Source organism: Mangifera indica, chromosome 13 (genome assembly GCF_011075055.1).
Source record: "Mangifera indica cultivar Alphonso chromosome 13, CATAS_Mindica_2.1, whole genome shotgun sequence".
Classification (NCBI taxonomy): Eukaryota; Viridiplantae; Streptophyta; class Magnoliopsida; order Sapindales; family Anacardiaceae; genus Mangifera; species Mangifera indica.
Window position 1 is genome coordinate 14,497,327 of NC_058149.1, and position 24,587 is coordinate 14,521,913.

The 24,587-nt window shown below is 34.6% G+C and overlaps 5 protein-coding genes across 5 annotated transcripts; 2 read left to right on the forward strand and 3 right to left on the reverse strand.

Annotated features, from left to right (window-relative positions):
• Window positions 1–2,529: 2,529 nt before the first annotated feature.
• Window positions 2,530–4,745, forward strand: LOC123195316 (aspartyl protease AED1-like). The gene is made up of 2 exons (XM_044609005.1): window positions 2,530–2,932; window positions 3,583–4,745. Exons 1-2 carry the CDS (start codon window positions 2,764–2,766, stop codon window positions 4,650–4,652), a joined length of 1,239 nt encoding a protein of 412 aa, XP_044464940.1. The 5' UTR covers window positions 2,530–2,763; the 3' UTR covers window positions 4,653–4,745.
• A 931-nt stretch (window positions 4,746–5,676) lies between these two features.
• On the reverse strand, window positions 5,677–7,821 carry LOC123195315 (aspartyl protease family protein At5g10770-like). The gene is made up of 3 exons (XM_044609004.1): window positions 7,599–7,821; window positions 7,083–7,514; window positions 5,677–6,658 (listed from the first exon to the last, which is right to left on the reverse strand). Exons 1-3 carry the CDS (start codon window positions 7,762–7,764, stop codon window positions 5,817–5,819), a joined length of 1,440 nt encoding a protein of 479 aa, XP_044464939.1. The 5' UTR covers window positions 7,765–7,821; the 3' UTR covers window positions 5,677–5,816.
• A 5,756-nt stretch (window positions 7,822–13,577) lies between these two features.
• Window positions 13,578–14,303, forward strand: LOC123194219 (aspartyl protease AED1-like). Its single transcript, XM_044607373.1, has one exon. The coding sequence runs from the start codon at window positions 13,578–13,580 to the stop codon at window positions 14,301–14,303; it is 726 nt and encodes a 241-aa protein (XP_044463308.1).
• Window positions 14,304–14,346: 43 nt separating this feature from the next.
• LOC123194220 (aspartyl protease family protein At5g10770-like) lies at window positions 14,347–16,142 on the reverse strand. The gene is made up of 3 exons (XM_044607374.1): window positions 16,058–16,142; window positions 14,429–15,142; window positions 14,347–14,372 (listed from the first exon to the last, which is right to left on the reverse strand). The coding sequence occupies exons 1-3, from the start codon at window positions 16,140–16,142 to the stop codon at window positions 14,347–14,349; spliced, it is 825 nt and encodes a 274-aa protein (XP_044463309.1).
• A 1,813-nt stretch (window positions 16,143–17,955) lies between these two features.
• Window positions 17,956–21,088, reverse strand: LOC123195188 (aspartyl protease family protein At5g10770-like). The gene is made up of 3 exons (XM_044608835.1): window positions 20,892–21,088; window positions 20,376–20,807; window positions 17,956–18,924 (listed from the first exon to the last, which is right to left on the reverse strand). Exons 1-3 carry the CDS (start codon window positions 21,055–21,057, stop codon window positions 18,077–18,079), a joined length of 1,446 nt encoding a protein of 481 aa, XP_044464770.1. The 5' UTR covers window positions 21,058–21,088; the 3' UTR covers window positions 17,956–18,076.
• Window positions 21,089–24,587: the final 3,499 nt, after the last annotated feature.

Below are 24,587 nucleotides of genomic sequence, written 5' to 3' on the forward strand. Positions count from 1 at the left end.
GGGTGGGTATAAATTGAATTGAGTTTAAATACTTTTTGATTTGAGTTTTATTCGAATTCGTTAAATTAACATTAAAAGTTGTTTAAATTTGATTCGAATAACAATGGTTTGATTCGAGTTTAACTTAAATTTTTTGTTTAAATTCATAGATCAGATATATGACTTAAATTCATGGTTTAAATTCGTGACTCGCAAAATGACATTGTCTAATAATTGTTTAACAAAATTCGAATGAATCCATGAGCAAAGTTTGAATCAAATCGAACAATTTATTCAGTTTGTGAGTCAAACTGAATCAAACTTTTTCTAATTCAAGTTTGATTCAGTTTTAAAATAAGTTTAACTTTTTAACTAAAACTGGATTTATATTTAAAACTCAATTCATATTTAAACTAAACGAATTTGAATCGAATGGAATCAAATTGAGTCACATCGGCTTTCAAACCCAAACCAATTTGGTTTAGGTACAACACTACTAACAATGGTGATAAATCAGCGAAGTTGCCAAGCTTGATTGCCCAGGTCAAGCTTGGCTCTAGCGATCCCACCTTGGATGGTGAGGGCTTGAAGCTTGGGTTTTGATTGATTTGGTTAGATTTAGGTGTTAGAAATGGAATCTTTTTCTTTGGTAAGAGACAGAGAATGAATGATCAGGAAGTTTGGTTGTGGCCTGTGGGTGCCAAACTCTCGCTCATTGCTCCACTCCTGGCCCTTGTTGGCTCCCTGGTGTCCCAAACTCCCTGTGGTGTGGTGTACGTAAAAACCTGAGCTGTGAATTTCCTACCGGAACATGGCTGGGTAGTAAGCCTTATATATTTTCTATTCTTTGAAAAAAGAAATTGAAGTTCACGTGGTGGTTAAAAACAGATTTAATGCTATAGAAAATGGGATTGAGTTTTCCGATGCTATCTTCTCCTGTAATTTGGTGTAAGAGCCAGCAAAGCCATCTCGACTTGACCTTGAGATTCCCTCTGCCTCTTTAGTTTATTTCTTTTGTTTTATATGAAGGCTGGATTTGATTAGATAGAATGAATTGAGTTCTAAGGCAAGCATTTGACTCGATTTTACAAAACGAATTGAGTTTAGCTTATTCTTTTTATATTTAATTTAATCTTAAATTAAATATTATTTAAATTTAATTTAATTTAATTCAAATCTATTTAATATATTTATATTACATATTTGACTATCAACCTCATTGTAAAGTTTAACAATGATGTGTATCCAATTAATTTCTTAAAACTTACTTAGATATAACGTAGCATCGTTGATTTGATTGCAGTAGGCATGATTTCGTCAAAAGTTGAATGGCCCTTTTTTCTTTACGTTCTCTAGATGGTAGGAGAAAAGGTTGAGATTGTCTGATATGGGAGAAAATTATGAATAGATTTTGATGGCCACAATAAATCCCTTAGCAGATAGCATAAAATCCGGTAATTAATGACGCCACATTTATGGAGAGAGGTTCAAATTTCAAAATATGGCTGCAGACTTTCTCTCTCGTTCGTTCATGCATGGCTAAGATGTTGAAGAACAAATGCATTCATTGAACCCCACCCACCCCATGTGTAAGTCAAATGATGCTCAAATTTATTGATTTGTAGGTTGATTTTATAGTTGTCAAACTTCTCCCATACAGTTGGGGAAAACAATGGTTGGATCCACAATTGAAAACAAAAATTAAAATAAAATAATATTTAATGATTTTATTTGGATATATTATTTAAATATTTATTAATTGAGTTTATATTATATTGTTTTTTTGGTCAAATAATTGGGCTCCTAAATTTGCATTTCCATTTCCCAACCAAATTTGTTGTCAATGTCTTGTGAATGTAAACTATACCTTGCCTTAGGTATAACACAATCTATCAGTTCGGCATTACTTATGGTACGCGTCCGCCAAGTAAAACAAAGCCTCCTACTTCGAAACATAACATCAGATAAACATCATTTTACCTTAAAATCCCTTTGTCCAAAATCAAGTGCTTCTTTTGGTTATTTCATTTTCCGAAAATTATTAATAATGATATAAGTTTTCGAGTAATGGGTTTTGTATCACATCTTTTCTAGATTTTATTTATTTTAGGAATAACAAGATCAACCCTGATCAATTAAATGTATACAAAACTCGAGCTCACTAAAATAATAAAATTTTAGTTTGGGTTTGAACTTAAGACAATAATGACTTTATTCAAATCGATTTGTAAGATTATATTTTATCCTTTAATTTAATAAAATTATTTAAACCCATAATTTATATTATTTATAAAAAAAATTAAAATGGATTTAAAAATATTTCTGCAAATTTAATAATTTTTCTAGAATTCCAAATTCATGTTTGAGAAAAATCAGAGCACGTGAATTTGAAGTCCAAGTGAACACAAAATGTCGATCCAGGACGACCTTAAAAGTTTTGGAGTCTCAGTACAGGTCTCGCCCAGCTGTTACTCCATGCATGCATATAAGTCACAGAACATTGACATTTTTGTTTGGACGTCTGACTTTACTAGCAGGATTAGCGGTAGGAGGAGCTACCAAACAAATGCAGTTTCGAATATATCTGTAGCGAAATTCACTCATGGAGTAAAAAACCTGCTGCCGTGCGTCGACTGGAGTCAATGTCTTTGGCCTTTAGCTTAAAAGTAAGTCTTCACTTGGTGTCTTATAGCCTCACACAGAAAGATGAAGATATATGGCTCTTATATAAACTGTACTCGTCACTGAAATACGATCAGAGATGCTTTGAAATAGTCTCTGTAAATGGGTTGTTTCATGGCCAACTTTTGCCGCCTTCTTTGCTTTTGTTTTCTGTTTTTCTCTTTTGTCTTTGGAGCCAGAGAACTGGCAGTGGCAGATGATCGTCAACATGCTGAGGAAATGAACTCACTCTTGCCAGCGTCCAAGAGCTTTCCTAATTTTACTAATGAAGGTTAGTTTTATTTTCTTATAATATTGCTTATTTGCTAGATGTAGGGGTGATATGGTCTCAGCTGGGTTAGATTGAATCTCTGGTTTGATTTGAATTAAGTCATTTTGAGTTAAAGTTTTAATTCAGTAATTTAATTCAAAATTAACTCGTTTTTCACTTCGATAACTATGGGTGGATATGACCCAAACACCCAAAACTTGAGTTTGACTCTAGTTTATTAAACCAAAGTTAAAATAGCTCAAATTCAACTTATTTTTTAAGTTTAAAGTTATAAACTCGAATCAAATTTATAGTTCGAATTCACGATTTATAAATAAAACGATATTATTTTACTTAATTATAGATAAAATGATGTTATTTTAGTAATTGATAGCATAAATCGTGTTATGAGTTAAACTCAAATTGAATTAAATTATTATTTAGCTTATAAATCGGATTAAACTAAACTAAATCAAACTAATTCAATTTAGGTTTAGGCTTACTAATAATATTATTAACCTATCCAATGATATTATTTATTATTTAGAATAAGTTTGAATTTGAGTTTAATTAGAGACACGGGTTAAGGTGGGGGCTTGAATCCAGCCCTAAAGCATATCGGTAAAATGAGACGTAACTCTGAATATTATAATGACAATTCTTTTTTCCAGGAAGCCGGTCACAACTTGGCCAAGACCAATCCAAAGGTCGATCTGTCTTTTCGCTTCCATTTGAAGGGCCAAAGCTTTCTCTGCAGAAGAAGCCAATCGGAGATGACAATTACGTTGTCACAGTCGGCTTCGGCACACCAAAACGTGATTTAACCTTAATGTTCGACACAGGCAGCTCCACCACCTGGATCCAATGCAAGCCATGCATGAATTGCTACGATCAAGAGGACCCCATTTTCGATCCTTCTCAATCTTCAACCTTCTCCAATTCTTCACATCCATACACCCAAAACTACCACGACAAGTCCTACGCCAGTGGGTATTTCGCGTACGATACCTTAACAATGGCCACTTACGAGTTTAAAGACTTTACCTTCCTTTGTGGGCACAATAACAGTGGCCTCTTTGGCGCAGTTGCAGGTGTTCTTGGCATTGGCTTAAGCAACGACTCTTTAATCTCTCAAACTTCCGGAAATTTTCTTCGCTTGTTCTGCTACTGTCTTCCTCCCACAGAGGCCTCTTCTGGGTTTCTCGCTTTTGGCATCACAGCAGCGTTGACTTGCCTGCCTCGAATCAGCACTCCACTTATAAGCGATCCAGATGGGTTCAATCGTTACTTTGTTAACCTTGTTGGCATCACAATCGGGCAAAGGACACTGCAAATATCTTCAAACGACGCCGCATCATTGCGAAACACCATTATTGACTCTGGAACCCACATCACTCGCTTGCCTGCAACAGTTTATTCAGAACTTCGCTCTGTATTCAACGAATTCATGGCGAAATTTCCTGTTGCTCCGCGGTTTGGGAAGATGGATACGTGCTATAATCTTGCGGGGTACGATCTAAGCAGTGTGGTACCGTCTATGATCCTGCATTTTGATAATTCTGTAGACTTGAATTTGGATCATGATTCTGTCGTGTTGAGTGAGAGCGAGTCTCAAGTCTGTTTGGCTTTCGCTGAAGATACTGAAACCATTATTGGGAATCATCAACAACGGAATGTGAATGTTCTTTATGACATAATTGATAAGAAGGTGGGATTTTCTAGGGGTACTTGTGGCAGTTAATGTCAGATGTTCAACAGTAAGTAATTGAATATATATAAGAAATGTAATTTTGAAGAGCTAAATAAGAAAATTGTTGACCTCTTTTTTATCAAATGGGAAACACAGATACAAAACTGCCCTACGGTGCTAAAGGGCTGATTTTCCAAAGCAGGAGAATTTAGTTTAAGTCTCTTATTATACAATAAAATAAATTATGGGTTTGATAATTGGATTTGGTGAATTTACTATCCTAAACACTTTTAACATAAAATATGTGTAAAAGTATATAATCCGGTCATTTTACCTGAAGATTTACTCTCCAAAATACTCTTAATAAAAAATGGGTATATAGTAAATAATTTAATTAATGTTTAAAAGGTATTTTTGCATATAATAAAACTGCTTGTACTCAATAACATCTAATTATATAATACATATAAATATATATTTATTTGTATACTTAAACTGAATACACATAATATTTCTTTTTTTACATATTAAATAAAATTTAAAGAAAAGTCTATAAATATAAAATGAGTGTATTTTATGAATGGGATAATGAGTGACACTTCCACTTTAAATTGTAGAAAATTCAAATTTATATATGACCTCCTTGGTGGCCACATAGCACTTTTCCAGTTCTTTCTATATCTGGGTTTTGTAATAGATCAATTTAAGTTGAATTGACTATAATTCAAATCTATAAATAACCGAAATAATTTAAACTTGAATTAAAGTTTTCACTTTATAGTTAGACTCCAATTTAAGGGTTAATTGATTATTTTTCAGTCGAGTTATTTTTCTAAAATAATTCTTCTTCCTTTCTTTCTCTGGTTACTTCTTGTCTTATATAATGTCATTGTATGGTATTCAAGTAGGCTTGAGCTCAATTTTAAGTTCATTATTCTGAGTGGTTGATGGCTTTTGGATTGTGTATGTGGTGCATGGTATTGTTTATACCGGCATGAAGGGGAGGGGTTAAAGTAAAACCGAAAAAAAAAACCTGGAAAGTTGCTGAAGAAACAGAGGAAAAACAGAGCAACAATAGACAAAATACAAACTTACATGCTTCTTCAAACAGCCAATGATAACAAAAAAGATGACTCAACATCCAAACTTTATTCAATGTTACTTAAAAGTAGAAGCTTCACAAGAATTTCTTCTTGTTAATCTTCAAGTGCAAGTTCAGCCGCAGCCACCAGGACCAAACCCGACCCTCTGACCGACAAAATCATGGTGCACCTCGATTCCTCTAAGCTGAAAATTTCCCAAGATAAAATCGTTACCATGAGAGCCTGTTTGAAAAGCTAAACACACTTGGCTGAAATCCTTTTTAAGGACAACCACAATTCCCTTCACATCCACCTCCAATTTCACCCTGCCTTTGAAGAAGAAAGAAATCTTTGGTATTACCACTTTATCATGCTCGCTAAAATCATAACAAGTATCAGGATCATCCGGGCTCCCTGGTTTTATCATCTTATATTTTGACATTTTCTTACGGAAAGCTGATCTCAGAGCCGCATACACAGACGGTGGCAGACCCGTTACTGTCGTTCCTGAATCAATAATTGCTCCTGATTTACTGTACTCTGAACTGGCTACAGGTATCTTTTTTCCGGCGACGGCCATTCCGGTTACGATGATATCGTAAAACTCAGAATGTTTTGGAGAAGTAGGTATTGGAGTGAACTTGACGAATTTGTATTTTTTATCATCATCAGTCTTGCCGAAGGTTATGTATCCAGTGGAGCCATAAGATGAGGGATAGCAGTAAGAAAAGTATTTTTGTGAAGTTTGTGATATGAAGGATGATGGACTTCGATCGAGACCCAGTAAACCAGTTATTCCATTGAAGTCGGCGGAATTGTTAAAGCCACATCCAAAAATGTAAGGGTTTTTGACAAATGTAGCAGAACGGCCGTTCATTATGGTTAACTTTTCAGTTGCCACGAAGCCAATGGAACTACCGCTGCCGTATAAGGCAACGTAGACGCACCTTTTTTGAATGCAAATTCGTCCGAAATCTGCAGGAGAATAGTAATCAACAAGAATTGTGGATAACAAGACTGAAGATACCAAACTATCATGTTAATTTATGGAGAAGATGGGATATTGATTTTTTAATTGAAAAGATAAACAAACCGAAATTTCAAACTTTCGTGTTTTTGTATTGAAGGGATAAATTAAGTCTATTGAATAGAGGAAAAAATGTTAGCTCTTTATTAATAGTTTGATACCTACGAATATTGCTATCCCAAACAGTTATTAAAACTATTAAGAGATGTACAATTTGGACGCAAAATCTGTAAAGATTTTAACCTTTGGGATCTTTTAAGGACTCAACATCTATTATTCTGTTAGGGTATTTCTTTCGAATTTAAGAATTTGGAAGTCATTTAACCGATCCATTATTAACCTTTAATGGGAGGATGTCCATATATACCGTACCTGCTAAACAGGTTGACGATTGGCATGGAACGCGAGAATACGTGGAGGATTTGGATGGATCAAATAACGGGGTTTTCTGTTTGAAGCAATCAAGGCATGGCGTGCACTGTGTCCAAGTGATGTCGCTACCAGTGTCCAAAAGGAGATTAACATTTTGTCCTGGCGTTCCCAGGGATACAGTAATATAGAACTCCACCGATAACCCATCTGATATCTCAGGCTTGGTACCCACGGTGACGGCGTCTGTTTGCTTTAAGAGGTCATCATCACTGCTAGAATTTTTTAGCTTCAACATTCTGGACTGAATGTATTTGGCTCGGGCTCGGTCTCTGCGTAGAATCTCCAAGTAATTCGGAGTTTTTACTTTCCCCTTGTTAATGTACGAGCATGGACCATATCTGCTTACAACCTCCACAGATGCTTTGCTTGGAACTGAAACAGCAGGACATAATATTCAGTCAGGTGCTCAATGATAATTACAACAAACCTATGAATAATCAAAACTATGTGCATAACCTTTGGTGGAATTCCGGTTGCAAACAGTTGGGGGCAAAAGAGAAGTGACTTCAACAATGTGACTATCAGAGAGTTGGGTTTCAGCTTGTTCAGCATGACTGTTGTTTACAGAACATAGAAGGCATAAGAAAAGAAAGAAAGCTTGGAAGAGAAACCTGAGATACATGGAGATATAAGTGGGAGTGGCCACAAGGAAAGAGGCTTACTTGAACTTGCCGACTTTGTTATCTGGAGTTGCTTTATATAAGCAGCTGGGCGGAGCATTGGAGGCCGTAAAATGTAATCACATTAAAGAGACTTTGGTTTGGGAATATTTTATTAGTAAAATTAAAAAATCATCTTGAAAATAGTTTATTTTCAAAAAAATTATTAGTATATTTGATAAAATTTGATAAAATGAGTAGGTATAAATAATTATTATATTTAGATAGAAATAATAAAAAAATATAGTATATTATTTTACTTAAATATCTTTGTGTTTAATTATTCTAAAATATTTTTTATATTATTTGTTATATTTATTTACAATAAGATTATTTTTACCTTAAAAAAATTAATAAATAAGAATATAGTTATAATAAAATCAAAATTATTTTGATAATATTTTAATATCTAAGGTAAATATAATAATTAGAGTATCTCTTATATTACTTATCATATTACTATTGATAAGTAATAATTACTAAAATCTTTCATTACTTACTAATTAAAGAAAGTAATATAAATAATAAAATATAGATTATCAGAGTAATATTTCTCCCCCTTAAACTAAACGCCCGCTAAGTGCAAGCTAATATTTGTTTACTTGAGTTTGGCATGTGGAGATTAGGGATGACAAGTTGACCCCAAAATATTTTATATGGGAAAATAATTTTCTAACATAAATGGTGACACAAATAAAAACAATCTTTGAAATAGAGACGAGAGGAGATAAATATCTTGTATGGTAAGAGAATTCTCCAATATAAATAAAAATAGAGACGAGACAAAAACAATTTTAAAATTAGAGAGAAAACAAAAAGGAAGTTATATATATTTTAATATTGCCTTGTATCCTTTTGATTTTATAACTATTTCTAAAATATAATTAATAATACTCTTTACACTTTTAATTATTTATCATACTATTGTTTCTTCTACTATGCTAATTTTTAAATAGTGTTGATGAGAATAGAATTTTTAGGGAATATGAATCCCTCGTAATCCCCAAAAGGGACAAAGGGGGGAATAGACATATGTCCCACCCTACGGGGCAAGCATCTCCTTGTTGTCAATCACCATCAGCTTCATTGAGAGAGACTACATAGGGACAGCAATTTAGAAGTAATAATTTGGTGATAGATTCAGAAGTATTGATTTAGTCCCTACCCATCGCAAGTGCACAAATCTATTTCACATCTATTTTATCTTTATTATGAGTAAACACGTGATGAACTTGATAGATTAGGCTCGAATGATGCACCATACCTATATACGATAATAACATTCTGTTTTTATACGGTAGTTCTTACCCCCACAAAATATTTCACAATCTTCCATATGAAAAATATAATGTCAGTTAGTATTATTTTTGTGTGTCCTCTAGCCATACTAGAAAACAATATTATTATGTTTTATAAGTCTTCATTGATATCTTATTTTCAAATTAAGAAATCATTATTTGAATTTAATAAGACTGGTTATTCAGGGGAGAGAGCATGACAATGACGGGCGAAATGAGAGGGGAAGAAGTGAGAAAGATTTAGAAATATAGAAACCAGATATTTGATACTGAGAAGTATTACCTATGTTAGATGAGTTGGCTCTTCTAAAAAGCCGAAGGATTTATTCCAACCCATAGTATTTTGGTTTTTGAAGTTTTTATTTTTTATCTTTGAAAATCTCAAACATTTACTTATGAGTGGTTAAAGTTAAAAATTTTAAGAGTAAAATCGTCATTTTATTTGTAATATTAAAAATAAATTAAAATTTTTTTCTTTTTTTTTCTCTAAACCTTGAAAACTAAAAATTTTTCTTTAAGCAAAGTTTTAAAAAATGATATTTTCCTCCTAAGGTTTAGTTTTCAGATCTCTGAAGCCATCGCCAGTGATGAATATCTCCCGACGTCTCCTCTCACTTCGACAGTTAGACTTCTCTCATTTGAAAGCTTGATCGATATTGATTGATGCCAAAAAGAGCTCCTAGCTTCGTTGGGAAAAGGAAATTGTTCATCCTTCCAGAGGAAGATGAGAGATCTTGTCTTCATCGGGGAAGGCGAAGATGACATCCCACAAAGACGAAAGATCTCATTTCATTGGGGAAGATTATGTTTCATCTTTTTTGATGAAACATTATTTTTTTGTTAGGTTTAAGACTGTCAACTGGAGAGAAAGAGAAAGGAGATGCCACCGGAGAAGCATTGGAGATGTCGTTGGATAATGAAAAAAACATAGGGGAAATTATAAATTTTTAAAACTTGATCTAAGAAGAGAGATTGCTATTTTTTTTTAAGGGTTTAGAGAGGTGAAGAAAGATAAAATTTTAATAAAATTTTAAAGAGTAGAATTTCATTAACTTTAATTATTTATAAGTGGATGTTTGAGATTTTTATAATTAAGAAGAGGATATTAGAGAAACATAATACTTTGGGTGGGAATAAGTCCTTTGGCCCTTACAAAATCTATTAATCCTCTTTTGGAAAAGACTGCAGACAAGTAGTTGTGCTTCAACCTTAACGTGATACACATGGTAAAGCAAGCCACACTGCAAGCACTAGGCGCCAGATTTATTTTGGCAGGAATCGATTTTGGTCCCAGACATGACCCCTGATGCTGAAAGTAAGAACACGATGAATTGTCGGCCACTGCGGATGATCTCTTTAATTTAGAGACACTCAGCTGGAAAATACAGGAAAATTTCAAATCATTTAGTTGAGTACAAGCAGTCAACTAGGGGGAATCCTATGTTCGAATGAATCATTTTTGAACTGGTGTTTGACTTGAGATTGATTCGTCTGTTCATTTGATGATTCTGTTTATCTTGAACAATGTTCAATTTTTTGATAATATTATTCACTCCATCAATGACATCGAATGATACTATACTTAGAAAAACCCTCTACAAAATGAAAGATTACAATTGAAGCCGATAATATTTCAGAATTAGCTTTCCTCTGGCCAACTCAATTAAGAAAAAGATTGCTTTCCACCAGAATTCCATATCTCAAGTCACCACGATGCCTTACAATTAAACACTTGAAACTTCTATTGTTATCAAGCAAAGCAACCAAAGCTTGACACAACCCAACTGTTGTAGATTTTCCTTCTCCAAGAGGAGTTAGATTGATTCCCCCAACTACGACATATTAACCATCTGCAGATCCTTGAAGCTCATTAAGCACAGATAACAAAAAAATTGAACCAAAAAAAAAATAAATTGTGAAGTAGCAAACTGGTTTTTCAAATAAAGTATGGTGAACATTTGAAATTCGGTTTAAAATCGGCCAATCAATTATTTGGTTTGGTTTATATATTTCTTTTAACCAAAGTTTCAATTTAACTCAAAATAATGTTAATCAGGCTTAAATAGGATAAACATTTTGAGTGACCAATCATTCCTCCTTGAACTTTATGTCAAATATAGTGTTTAGTGTTCATTATATCCAATCTATGGTGGGAGATCTGGATTCAAAGAGCATTGAGAGAATATGCTAACAGTTGAGATGACAATGCCCTCTAGCAACACTATGTGTGTACACAATTGAGATAACGGATCATTTGAATATTTAAATGAGAAGATTATTGATCTCCTTTTTATCAAATGAGCAACACAGATACAAACTGCCCTAGGGTTATTAAGGGATGGTCTTCTAAGTGGAGAGTTTGAGTGCGACCTATCAAAATAGGTTGTGGGTCTGATTATTAGATTTGATAATTTACTCTCCAAAACACTTTTAACATAAAATAAGTCTAAAGTAAATAATCTCTGGTCTTTGTTTGAAATGATTTATTCTCCAAAACATTTTTATTATAAAATAATATTATGCATATCTAAAATGAGTACGCATAATATTATTTTTTTTGCACTTTTTTCTCCATATAAAATGGGTGTATTTTATGAATGAGATAATAAGTGACATTTTCGCTTTAAATTGCAAAAAATTCAAATACATATTATGGCCTCCCTGGTGCTCACATATAACTTTTCCACTTCATTCCATATATAGGTCCCATGGTTCGGATTCAAATTTATATATCTCAAATAAATCAAACTTGAATTGAAGCGTTTGCTTGATTGTTAGACTCTAATTTGAGGGTTAGTTGATAATTTTTCACTTGTGCTATTTTTCTATAATAATTTTTCTTCCTTTTTTTCTTCAGTTACTTGTTGTCTTATATAGTGCCACTGTTTAGTGTTTAAGTAGGTTCGAGTTCAAACTTGAGTTCATTATTCTGGATTTGAATAAAGTTTAAACAAGTTTTTGTTCGAACTCGATATGAATCCGACCCTATTTGATGATCATCCTCCAATGATCATATAGTTATTATTCATTGAAGAGAGTTACAGAATAAACTATGGTGATAATCTTTCAGTGATCATATTCATAGAAAAAGAGTGGTTGATGGCTTTTGGATTGTGTATGTGGTGCACAGTATTGTTTATACCAGCATGAAGGGGAGTAGTTAAAGTAAAACTGAAAAATAACCTGGAAAGTTGTTGTGGAAAGTAGGGCTGGATTCGAGCCGAGCCGAGCTCGGCTTGCAGCCAGCTCAGGCTCGGCTTGGTTTTTTAATGGCCGGCTCGAGTTCGGTTCGAGCTCGATTCGAGCTGAACTCGGCTCGGCTTATTTTTCATATCAAAACGGTACCGTTTTGTATATATATATAGATCAAAACGACATCGTTTTGTATAAAAAATTAAAAAAAAAAATTACCGAGCCAACCTGAGCCAGCTCGAGCTCGGCTCGAGCTCGATCGAGCCAAGCAGAGCCCAACTCGTTTCGGGCTCGAACCGAGCCGAGCCGAGCCGACCTAGAGCTCAAACTGGCTCGGCTCGAATCCAGCCCTAGCGGAAAGATAGGAAAAACAGAGCAACAATAGACACAATGCAAACTTACATGCTTCTTCAAACAGCAAATGATAACAAAAAAGATGACTTAACATCCAGACTTTATTCAATGTTACTTGAAATAGTTTCCACATGGTTAAATTTAGCTCATTAAAATAGTTTAAATTTAGCTCCTTCCCTTAGTTTAAAGTTAGAAGTTCGAATTAAATTCACAGTTCGAATAGTTTAAATTCTTAACTTATTAAAAAAATAATATTGTTTTATTTCATAATACAAAACGATATCGTTTTAATAATTGATTATATGAATTGAATCAAGTTACGAGTCAAACTCAAATTGAATCGAATCATTGCTTAACTTGCAAATTGGACCGAGCCAAACTAAATCGAATTAATTCGGTTTGAGTTTAAGCCTATCAATGAGATTATTTATCTCGTTAATAACCTTCCAATGATACTGTTTATTATCTAGAATGAATTTAAGTTTGCGTTTGAATTGGATATATGGGTTAAGATGGGCTTCAATCTACCCCTCACGCGTTCATCAGTACAATAAGAAGTAATTCTGATAATTATAATAACAAATCATTTTTTCAGGAACCCGGTCACAACTTGCCGTGGACCAATCCAAAGCTCGATCTCTCCTATTCGCTTCCATTTGGGGGGGCTGACACTTTCTCTGCGGAAGAAGCCAATCGGCGATGACAATTACGTTGTCACAGTTGGCTGCGGCACACCAAAACGTGATTTAACCTTAATGTTCGACGCAGGCAGTTCCACCACCTGGATCCAATGCAAACCATGCTATGAACAAGAGGACCCCATTTTCGATCCTTCTCAATCTTCAACCTTCTCCAATTCTTCACATCCATACACCCAAAACTACCACGACAAGTCCTACGCCAGTGGGTATTTCGCGCACGATACCTTAACAATGGCCACTTACGAGTTTAAAGACTTTACCTTCCTTTGTGGGCACAATAACAGTGGCCTCTTTGGCGCAGTTGCAGGTGTTCTTGGCATTGGCTTAAGCAACGACTCTTTAATCTCTCAAACTTCCACAAATTTTATTCTCTTGTTCTGCTACTGTCTTCCTCCCACAGAGGCCTCTTCTGGGTTTCTCGTTTTTGGCACCACAGCAGCGTTGACTTGCCTGCCTCGAATCAGCAAGCCACTAATTAGCGACCCACAAGGATACAATCCTTACTCTGTTAACCTTGTTGGCATCACAATCGGGCAAAGGACCCTGCAAATATATTCAAACGACGCCGCATCAGTGCGAAACATTGTTATTGACTCTGGAACCCGCATCACTCGGTTGCCTGCAACAGTTTATTCAGAACTTCGCTCTGTATTCAACGAATTCATGGCGGAATTTCCAGTTGCTCCGCCGTATGGGAAGATGGATACGTGCTATAATCTTGCGTGGTACGATCTGAGCAGTGTGGTATCGTCCATGATTCTGCATTTTGAAAATTCTGTAGACTTGAATTTGGATCATGATTCTGTTGTGTTGAGTGAGAGCGAGTCTCAAGTCTGTTTGGCTTTCGCTGAAGATACTGAAACAATTATTGGGAATCATCAACAACGGAATGTGAATATTCTTTATGACATAGTAGATGAGATACTGGGATTTTCTAGGGGTTCTTGCGGCAGTTAATGTCAGATGTTGACCTGTAAACCCAACCCTCTGCCCGACAAAATCATGGTGCACCTCGATTCCTCTTAGCTGATAATTTCCCAAGATAAAATTATGATAATGAGAGCCTGTTTGAAAAGCTATACACACTTGGCTTAAATCCTTTTTAGCAACAAGCACAATTCCCTTAACATCCACTTCCAATTTCACCCTGCCTTCGAAGAAGGAAGAAATCTTTGGTGTTACAACTTTATCATACTGGCTAAAATCATAACAAGTATCAAAATCATCCGGGCTCCCTGGTTTTATCATCTGATATTTTGACATTTTCTTACGGAAAGCTGATCTCAGGGCCGCATACACAGACGGTGGCAACAATGTAACGCTCGTTCCTGAATCAATAATTGCTCCTGATTTACTATACTCTGAACTAGTTGCGGGTAGCCTTTTTCCGGCGATGGCCATTCCGGTTACCATGATATCGCAAGACTGAGAATGTTTTGGAGAAGTGGGTATTGGGGTGAACTTGACGAATTTGTATCTTTTATCATCAGGAGTTTTGCCGAAGGTTATGTATCCTGTGGAACCATAAGACGAGGGATAGCAGTAAGAAAAGTATTTTTGTGAAGTTTGTGATATGAAGGATGATGGATTTCGATCGAGACCCAGGAAACCAGTTATTCCATTAAAGTCGGCCGAATTGTTGAAGCCACATCCAAAACTGTAAGGGTTTTTGACAAATGTAGCAGAACGGCCGTTCATTATGATTAACTTTTCAGTTGCTACGGAGCCTTTGGAACTACCGCTGCCGTAAGAGGCTTCGTAGACGCACCAATTTTTGTCGCAAATTTGTCCGAAATCTGCAAGAGAACAGTAAACAACAAATTTTGTTACATAAATTCGGTTTTTGTTCCAAAAGGAATTGTTCCACGCATGGAAGCATTTAAGTTGTCAGTTTGGTCGGCCAAACCCAAGGTTCCATTGTCCAGTTCAAAAAATTCATTGCTGGGTTGAATAGAATTCCGGCCTCGGACAGGTTTGGTTAAAAAATTTTATCTATTAAGTTATTGGGTTCAGGTTAACAGAGATTGTTCAAACCCAAAGTTTGATAAGATTTAATATTCATTATAAACATTTGTGTATTTGTAAAATTTTCAAATATATAAGGATTATAAAGGTCGTTTCACATATTTTCATATTTTTTAAAGTTATAGGAGAAACTTAAAACAAACCTAGAGCTTAAAAAATTCTAATAAACCAAGCCTAAATAAAATATTGGAACCTAAAGGGATAGACCCAAAGCTTGGACCCGGAATTTTTTTTTTTTGAAATAGAGCTTGAACAAACCAATTTGTCCAATAAACCCAATTGACACATCTAGGAGCATGTATAACAAAATACATGTCAAATAAAAAAAAAATAATATTGTTAAGATATAGTCCAATTGAGACTACCTAAGTTTTTTATCGTCACAGCTTTGATTTTTGGAATTATAATCCAAATGTGTATTTACAATTTAATAATTAATATTTAAAGAATATATAATTTTTAAATAATGATGAATACCCATAGATACCTAATATCTTTATTGCACTTTTGTGACTTTGGGGAGTTAGTTAGGAGTAGTATGAATACATATTTGTACCTGGTAAACAGGCTGACGACTGACATGGAACGCGAGAATACGTGGAGGATTTGGATGGATCAAACAATCGGGGTTTTCTGTTTGAAGCATTAAAGGCATGGCGTGCGCTGTGTCCAAGTGATGTCGCTACCGGTGTCCAAAAGGAGATTAACAATTTGTCCTGGCGTTCCCAGGGTTACAGTGATGTAGAACTCCAAGGATACCCCATCTGACATGTCAGGCTTGCGACCCACCGTGAAGGCGTCTGTTTGCTTTAAAAGGTTATCATCACTGCCAGAATATTTGTGCTTGAAGATTCTGGATTGAATGTATTAGGCTCGGGCTCGGTCTCTTCGCAGAATTTCTGAGTAATTTGGAGTTTTTACTTTGCCCTTATTAATGTATGAGCATGGACTGTATCTGCTTACGACCTCCGCAGATGCTTTGCTTGGAACTGAAACAGCAAGACATAATATTCAGTCAGGTGCTCAATGATAATTACAACTCAAACTATGAAAAGTCAAAACTATGTGCATCACCTTTGGTGGAATTCCGGTTGCAAACAGTTGGGGGCAAAAGATGTGACTGTCTGAGAGTTGGGCTTCAGCTTGTTCAGCATGACTGTTGTTATATCAGGCAAGAAGCTTGCTGGAACTTGCAAACTCTTTGTTCTGGGGTTGCTTATGCAATCACGATCACATGATGATATCTAATTGAATATTCATAATTGGGTGTAAATATATATATATTTTTTTGAGCAGATGGATGGAGCATTGAGTGCTTCCGTTTACTAGAGTTTGGAATGTGCTGACAACTTTTTTCCTTCATTGGCTCCATTGAGGCAAGATAGGGATGGCCGTTTAAAAGTAATGATTAAGTGATTGATTTAGCATTATTGATTAAGTCACTACAGACATCAAATCTATTTTCAAATCTATCTAATCTTAATCTTCATCCTGAATAAACAGGTCATAAACTTGATGGATTACGACTTAATGATGCACCATTTCTATAAAACCAAGATTATAACATAGTGTTAGTAACCGGACTAAAGCAAATATAGCAAATGCTTATGAACAATAACTCAGGATTTACATAGAAAATCCAATACAGAAAAATTCATGGATTGAAGATGGAGAAAACTTCGTTATGAATGAATAAAAGTTACAAAATGGAGAATGAACTATTTATTCTCTCTAATTCTGCACACCCACACTGTCTAGTTTCTTTGACAAACACTTGTACTACAAATTTTTATGTGCTTATCTAATTAGTTGATAGAGAGTCCACGACAAGTCGCACTGTTCTACCCATATGTCATACTCGCTGTACCGCGTCATAGTTATTCTGTTCGTAGAAGTATATCCACAACTATCTTGATGCTTGAAGGCCCTAACGTTTATTTCATTTCGTCCCGGAGAAGACAAGAAAAATCCAAATTAATACCACTTTAAGGTTGGGTTGCAAGAGGGGATACAAAATGTTTGCAAAACACAGAGAGTGACAGCCATGAAGAAACCTTGAAAACAAACCATTTAGTGACGTGAGGCATCGACCATTTTCAGAGCCCTCTACTGCTAACGCTTTGATTGACGATGTACACTTACAGATACATTGTTATTTTATTATTTAAATTTCCAAAAAGAAACGTACATTAATGAAACAAAAAGAAAAACTTTAGACACTGAAAGCGTCAAAATTCACTTAATTGAATTTTAAATTATTCCTGTATATACCAACAGGGCTTCATTGTTTTTCGGTTTGCAACTTTCCAGGTTATTTTTTGGTTTAACACTTTCTAAATAGTCGTATCCTTCTGACGCTTTCAGTTTCCAGGTTATTTCGGTTTAACACTTTCTAAATAGTCTTATTGCAAAATAACCTGGAAAGTTGCGGCAGAGGAAAAACAGAGGAAGAGTAGAATGGGTTTTGCAGAATTAGAATTGACTTTGTTTGCAGAAACTTTTCACTCTAATTTTTTCTCACTGCTTTTACAATACAAAGTACAAACTTGCATGCTTCTTTAACAGTTAATTATAACAAAAAAAAAACTTAACATCCGAACTTTATTCAATGTTACTTGAAAGTAGAAGCATATAATTAGGAACGCAGCATTTCAAACATAAACTGAAGCACAAGAGTTTCTGCTTGTTAGTTTTCAAGTGCAAGTTCAGCTGCAGCCACCAGGACCAAACCCAACTCTCTGACCGACAAAATCATGGTGCACCTCGATTCCCCTAAGCTGACAATTTCCCAAGATCAAAGATGTATCATCAAATTCAGAGCTTGTATCAAAAGCTAAACACACTTGGCTTAAATCCCTTTTAAGAACGACCATAGTTCCCTTCACATCCAGCTCCAATTTAACCCCGCCTTTGAAGAAGATAGAAATCTTTGGTATTACAACTTTATCATACTTTCTAAAATCATAACAAATATCAAATTCATCATTGCTCCCTGGTTTTATCATCTTATATTTTGACATTTTCTTACGGAAAGCTGATCTCAGGGCCACATACACAGATGGTGGCAGTGATGTGAAGGTCGTTCCCGAATCAATAATAGCTCCTGGTTTAGTATACTCTGAACTGGCTACGGGTAGCTTTGATCCAGCGATGGCCATTCCAGTGACGATAATATCGTAAAACTGAGACTGTTTTGGAGAAGTAGGTATTGGAGTGAACTTGACGAATTTGTATTTTTTTTCATCATCAGTCTTGCCGAAGGTTATGTATCCGGTGGAACCATAAGATGAGGGATAGCAGTAAGAAAAGTATTTTTGGGAAGTTTGTGATATGAAGGATGATGGATTTCGATCGAGACCCATTAAGCCAGTTACTCCGTCGAAGTCGGCGGAATTGTTAATGCCACATCCAAAAATGTAAGGGTTTTTGATAAAAGTATCAGAACGGCCGTTCATTATGGTTAACTTTTCAGTTGCGACGACGCCAATGGAACTACCGCTGCCGTAAAAGGCACTGTAGACGCATGTTTTCTCATCGCAAAATCGTCCGAAATCTGCAGGAGAACAGTAATCAATAAATTTCTTGTTAAAAAGATTTCGGTTTATATTCCAAAAGGAATTGGCGCATGCATGGGAGCATATATCTTTAAATTCATGCAGGAAACACATGACAAATAAAAAAAAATTGATGGATAACAGCAAATGAAGATACTGAAGTGGATTTCAGATATTTTGATTGAAAGAATTAAATTTTTAATATATTCTATCAAAAATATAGAATAACATAAATAAAAATATTGTTTTGTTTTGTTTTGCTAGCAAAATGATTAGTTGGGTAAATAAAATGGATAGTTTGATATTTTTAGTAATAAATAATGAAATTTTGGTATTTTAAATAAGAAAATTTGAAAATTTATTGGTATTTCCAATTGAAAATTATGAAAATTCGATAAAAAAAAAGTAAAGTTTTATTTTTCCCACAGAGAAAAAAGTGATGGTTTGATAGCTATAGTTATTATTACCCTAAAAATTTATTAATACTATCTAAATTTTAAATTTAAGACCCTACCAGAGGACTCAACATTCTTGTATATATTTGCCCCAATTTCGTTCTGTCAAGGTTTTTCATTTGAATTGGCCAAAGGACTATTTCCCACCCAAGGTATGTTGATTTCTCAAAGTTCCCCTCATTAACTTTAAAAATTTCATTTACCCACCCATGACTGTTTAAATCTGTTAATTTTAAAGTCAAAATCGTTATTTTATATTTAATATTAAAAATAAACTTAAATATGATTTCATTTTCTCTCCCAAATCAAGTTTGAAAAAATCACATTTCCCCTCTAAGGTTTAGTTTCAAAATCCGGTCACCTTCTCTAGCGCCATCATCGGCCGTCTCTCCCTCCCGACGGTTCCCCTTCCTCCGATGACCTACCTCAACTCCACCCCAACCCCTCCGACATCCAAAGACATCGTTTGGGAAGAGGAATCGTCTTCCCAAATGATGAAGATGAGACGATTCGTTTTCCTCTGGGAAGATGATTCCTCTTTCCAAACGACATCTCTAAACACTGGAGGGTTGGGGTAGAGTTGAAGCAGACCGTCAGGAGGGAGAGACGGGCGACAATAACGTTAGAGAAGGTGATTGGATTTTGAAACAAAACTCTAGGGGGGAAATGTGATTTTTTCAAACATGGCTTGAGGAAGAAAATGTTGGTTTTTAAACTTTTAGAGGGGAAAATGAGATAAATTTTTCAAGGGTTAGGATTTTGTTAATTTTAACTTGTCATGGGTGGATAAATGAGATTTTTAAAGTTAATGGGGCAACTTTAAGAAGTCAGCATACCTTGGGTGGGAAATAGTCCTTTGGCCTTTTGAATTCCAAAAAGTGTTTAACAGATCCGATGTTACCATGACTCAAGCCAAGATGTTTATATATATCCAACATACCTCTTTTCTGAATATGAGATTTATCAAAAAAAGTGTTACAAATCCATATTTGTACCTGGTAAACAGGCTGACGACTGGCATGGAACGGCAGAATACGTGGAGGATTTGGATGGATCAAATAAGGGGGTTTTCTGTTTGAAGCATTGTTGGCATGGCTTGCACTGTGTCCAAGTGATGTCGCTACCAGTATCCAAAAGGAGACTAACATTTTGTCCTGGCGTTCCCAAGGATACAGTAATATAAAACCCCACGGATACCCCATCTGATAACTCAGGCTTGGTACCGACCGTGAAGGCGTCTGTTTGCTTTAAAAGGTCATCATCACTGCCAGAATGTTTGTGCTTGAAGATTCTGGATTGAATGTATTTGGCTCGGGCCCGGTCTTTGCGCAGAATCTCCTTGTAATTTGGAGTTTTTCCTTTGCCCTTATTAATGTACGAGCATGGACCATATCTGCTTACAACCTCCACAGATGCTTTGCTTGGAACTGAAACAGCAAGACATAATATTCAGTCAGGAGATCAATAATAGTTACAACAAAACTGTAAAAAACCAAAACTATTTATATAACCTCTTGTGGAATTCCAGTTGCAAACGGTCGCGGGCAAAAGAGAACTGACTTTAACAATGTGACTATAAGAGAGTCGGGCTTCAGCTTGTTCAGCATGATAGTTCTTTACAGAACATACAAGGCATAAAAACAGAAAGAAAGCTTGGAGAATAAACCTGAGATACATGGAGATGTAAGTGGCCACGTACGGGGACAAGCTTACTAGAATGAGTAACCTTTCTTTGCTAGGGTTGCTTTATATAAACATAATCATATACTGTCAAATTATCTGAATATCTACTTAAGCATTTAAAACTAGATGTATAAAATTTTATTAATGCAAAAGGATAGAGCATTTAGTGCAAGCTAGTCTCCTTTTTCGGAATGTGCCGATAACTTTTTTTCTCTCCATTGAGACAAGAAAGTGATAGCCATTTAGAAGTAATGATTTAGTGATTGATTTTAAATTATTAATTTAGTCACTTTGAACCACCAATCTATTTTCAAATCTATCTAATCTTAATCTTCAATCTAAATAAACACGTCATATACTTAATGAATCACGATTTAATTATGCAACAAACCTATATAACCAAGATTATAACAAAGTGTTAGAACCAATTAAACCAAATATTAAAGAACACAAATACTTCGAATAAAAATTTAAGATTCATGGGAAAAATACAGTATGAGAAAATTTGTGAATAGAAGATAGAGAAAATTTTCCCATGAATAATAATAAGAAAAAGAAAGTTATAAAATAAGATTGATGAAGATGAGATTATTTATTCCCTATAATTCTACGCACCCATACTATCAATTTCCCTTGACATATACTTTTAATACAGTATTTTATATATAAACACTATTTGGCAGGGAGTCTACGACAGGTCGTATTTGTTTTGTTCATAGGTCATACCTACTTTATTGTATATCGTTGTTATTCTATTCGTTGATAGTTCTCATTGCATTTTTATATATTTCATTTGATCTGGGAGAAGACAGAAAAAATCCACATTAATACCACGCTAACTTTGTGTTGTAATAGTGGATATAAAATGTCTGCAAAACACAAAGAGTGACAGCCATGAAGAAACCTAAGAAATAAACCATTTAGTTACGTGAGGCATCGACCATTTTCAGAGCCCTCGACAGCTAAAGCTTTGATTGACAATTCACACTTGCAGATAGAACTGGTTATCTATCAGTTATAATCAAAATTCATTTATTTTATTATTAATCTTTTGAAGACAATAAAGCGTCAAAACTCACTTAATTGAATATAAACTTATTCCTAATTTTACTAAATACAGTATTAGAGCTTAATTGGTTCAAATAAATTATACTGCCTTAATTTCATGGGAAAGAAAGAAAATTAATTAAATTAATCATTTGTTGGGAGGTCAAAGGTTATAAGAACATAACCAAGCGATAATGATAATTCGATCATCATCCCAAACCATCTAAGACTAAGGAAAACCTAACAATTTTTAAAGTAGATTGCGCTTGAAATCTGAAGAACCAATTGGATATTCGTGATCCGGTCGCGTACTTACCCTACTAAATTCTATCATATCCCACAACGTATAAAAAAGAAGTGTACTCGTTAGCCCGAAATATGTAACTCGAAAGATTAATAAGTTTTCTGGTCTTAAGGACAGATTCTTATAGCCTCTTCGACCATTTCCCCTGTTGCAACTCACTGCAGGTTTGTTATTTTCGATTTTTAACTCTTGTAACTCAATTTTTTTTTTTTTGGGCCTGGCTGATGGAACACAGCACACTTTATGTATTTAGTAAGAAATTGATTAGATATTAAATTGCGCAAGCTTTTTGTAAATTTTTTGATATCTAAAGAGCTTCTTACTTTATGTAATAACTTACAAACAAAAAGATCATAGATTGTTTACTTTATTAAAAGAATTCTACTAGAAGGTTAAGCTCACATAAGAGCAAGCCGATCGTGCTAATATCAGTGAACCTAACGTTTCAATTATCGGCATTTTCATTCATAGACATTTGCGACATATTGATGGCCAAAAAGAATGAGAATTAATGAATCTAAATTTTATCTTAAGTTTGAAACCATTTAGAAGATTGATAATGTCACCACCAAAATTATTATCTTTCTTTTTCTTTTGGTTTTTCTTTTGGTTTTTCTTTTTCATCTAATTAATTTGGGTAATTTAAATATTATGGTGAACGAATAATATTTGAATAAAATCTACTACTTTTCATTTTACACACACACACACACACACACACACCCCAGAGTATTTGAATGAAATTGGTTCCTGCGAATAGAGAAAGAACGATGGATTCCAAAACTATCAAGTGTGCTTCATTAGTTTGGAACAATGAGAGAGAGAGAGAGAGAGAGAGAGAGAGAGAGAGCATGGATGATCAGTGGCTTTTCCACTTTGAATTGCAGAAAATTCAAATCATTTGATCCACCACTCAAAAATGTTTTCCTTAGTGGCTTAGAGAATTAAGATATTAAATTATCTCCCGGGTAAGCATATGAATTTTTTATGACATGATGATATATTACCTAAAAAAACTAATTAGATACTCGAAATCAAATGTACATATCATTACTCTTTATTTAAAGGTAAAGCCATCGACTCAAAGGTCCACCAATATCCCCATTACTGCAAGGCTTTCTTATTGATGAAAGCTTGCATCTTTTTTTGACCAAAGTGAATTCATCGATGTAGCTATGACCATATATGAAGCAAAAGTTGACAAGCTGATGAGTTAGTGATGTTGAAGATTGGCACTAAGACATTAATCCAAGAGTGTTTCGAATTCAAGGGCCTAATATTCCTGGTTCAGCCTATAGCCCTATTTGAGTGCTTGGATAAATTTATTCTTCCATCCACTATATAACAACCAATAACTAAAAGAATAAGTTGATGAGACGGTAGTGAAGTACAGCAAAGAAAGCAAATTAAAAATATTAGTAAGAAAGTATTGGAACCAAAAAAAATTTAAGGTCAAGGGATCAGATTTTTATTCTTCGTATGTTTTATCATATATACTGCGTAACAAGAACGCAAACATTATTCCATGCAAAACTAAGAAAAATGAATATATCCAAATTAATCTTGTAGAATAGCCCTACAACGTGCGTATGAGCACAAGGCATGTAGCTTATGTTAGGCAACCCAAAAATAAGACAAAAAACATGAATTTAGAGTTGTTGGCCGACCCTGACCCTATTGAAAAGGGGATTCTTCAATAGAAATAGAGACGAGAACAGGGACGGAGAGGAAAAATATGTTGCAATTAGGGATGGGCTTAGGATGAGGATATGTGTGTCCCTCTCCACCCTTTTTTGCCCCTTCCCCTTACCTAAATCTAATATATAATATACTATAAACAGTTTAAAATTATTATAAAATTACCTTAAATCTAATATATATTTATTAAAAAAATATACACTTAATAGTTTTTATTATAAAATTACCACACATTTTTTATTTTATCTTGTGAAAAAGGGGAAAAAAATGAAATTTATATTTATGATTATGGAGAGGGGATTTTTCCCATGGAGAAGAGGGATTCCTTGTCATTTTTGTAACGGAGATCCAGATTAAAATCCCCTATAAGAATGGGGATAATGATGGAGATTGATATCCTCTCCTCGCCCCTCTCCGTTGTCATCTCTAAACATGAATACTTCAACTTCAAATAAGAACATTGAATTTATGAGAA

Bases quoted from the DNA above. Each gene is read 5' to 3' on its own strand.
- LOC123195316 (XM_044609005.1), top strand. From the start codon at position 2,764: ATGGGTTGTTTCATGGCCAACTTTTGCCGCCTTCTTTGCTTTTGTTTT. The intron at 2,933-3,582 runs GTTAGTTTTATT...TCTTTTTTCCAG, and splicing joins TCCTAATTTTACTAATGAAG to GAAGCCGGTCACAACTTGGC.
- LOC123195315 (XM_044609004.1), bottom strand. From the start codon at position 7,764: ATGTATCTCAGGTTTCTCTTCCAAGCTTTCTTTCTTTTCTTATGCCTT. The intron at 7,515-7,598 runs GTTATGCACATA...CTGCTGTTTCAG, and splicing joins CAACCGGAATTCCACCAAAG to TTCCAAGCAAAGCATCTGTG. The intron at 6,659-7,082 runs GTACGGTATATA...ATTCTCCTGCAG, and splicing joins ATCGTCAACCTGTTTAGCAG to ATTTCGGACGAATTTGCATT.
- LOC123194219 (XM_044607373.1), top strand. From the start codon at position 13,578: ATGGCCACTTACGAGTTTAAAGACTTTACCTTCCTTTGTGGGCACAAT.
- LOC123194220 (XM_044607374.1), bottom strand. From the start codon at position 16,142: ATGTCAGATGGGGTATCCTTGGAGTTCTACATCACTGTAACCCTGGGA. The intron at 15,143-16,057 runs GTAGCGACATCA...GTTCTCTTGCAG, and splicing joins TAATCTCCTTTTGGACACCG to ATTTCGGACAAATTTGCGAC. The intron at 14,373-14,428 runs GTATAGCTTTTC...GGAAATTATCAG, and splicing joins AAAGGATTTAAGCCAAGTGT to CTAAGAGGAATCGAGGTGCA.
- LOC123195188 (XM_044608835.1), bottom strand. From the start codon at position 21,057: ATGTATCTCAGGTTTATTCTCCAAGCTTTCTTTCTGTTTTTATGCCTT. The intron at 20,808-20,891 runs GTTATATAAATA...TTGCTGTTTCAG, and splicing joins CAACTGGAATTCCACAAGAG to TTCCAAGCAAAGCATCTGTG. The intron at 18,925-20,375 runs GTACAAATATGG...GTTCTCCTGCAG, and splicing joins GTCGTCAGCCTGTTTACCAG to ATTTCGGACGATTTTGCGAT.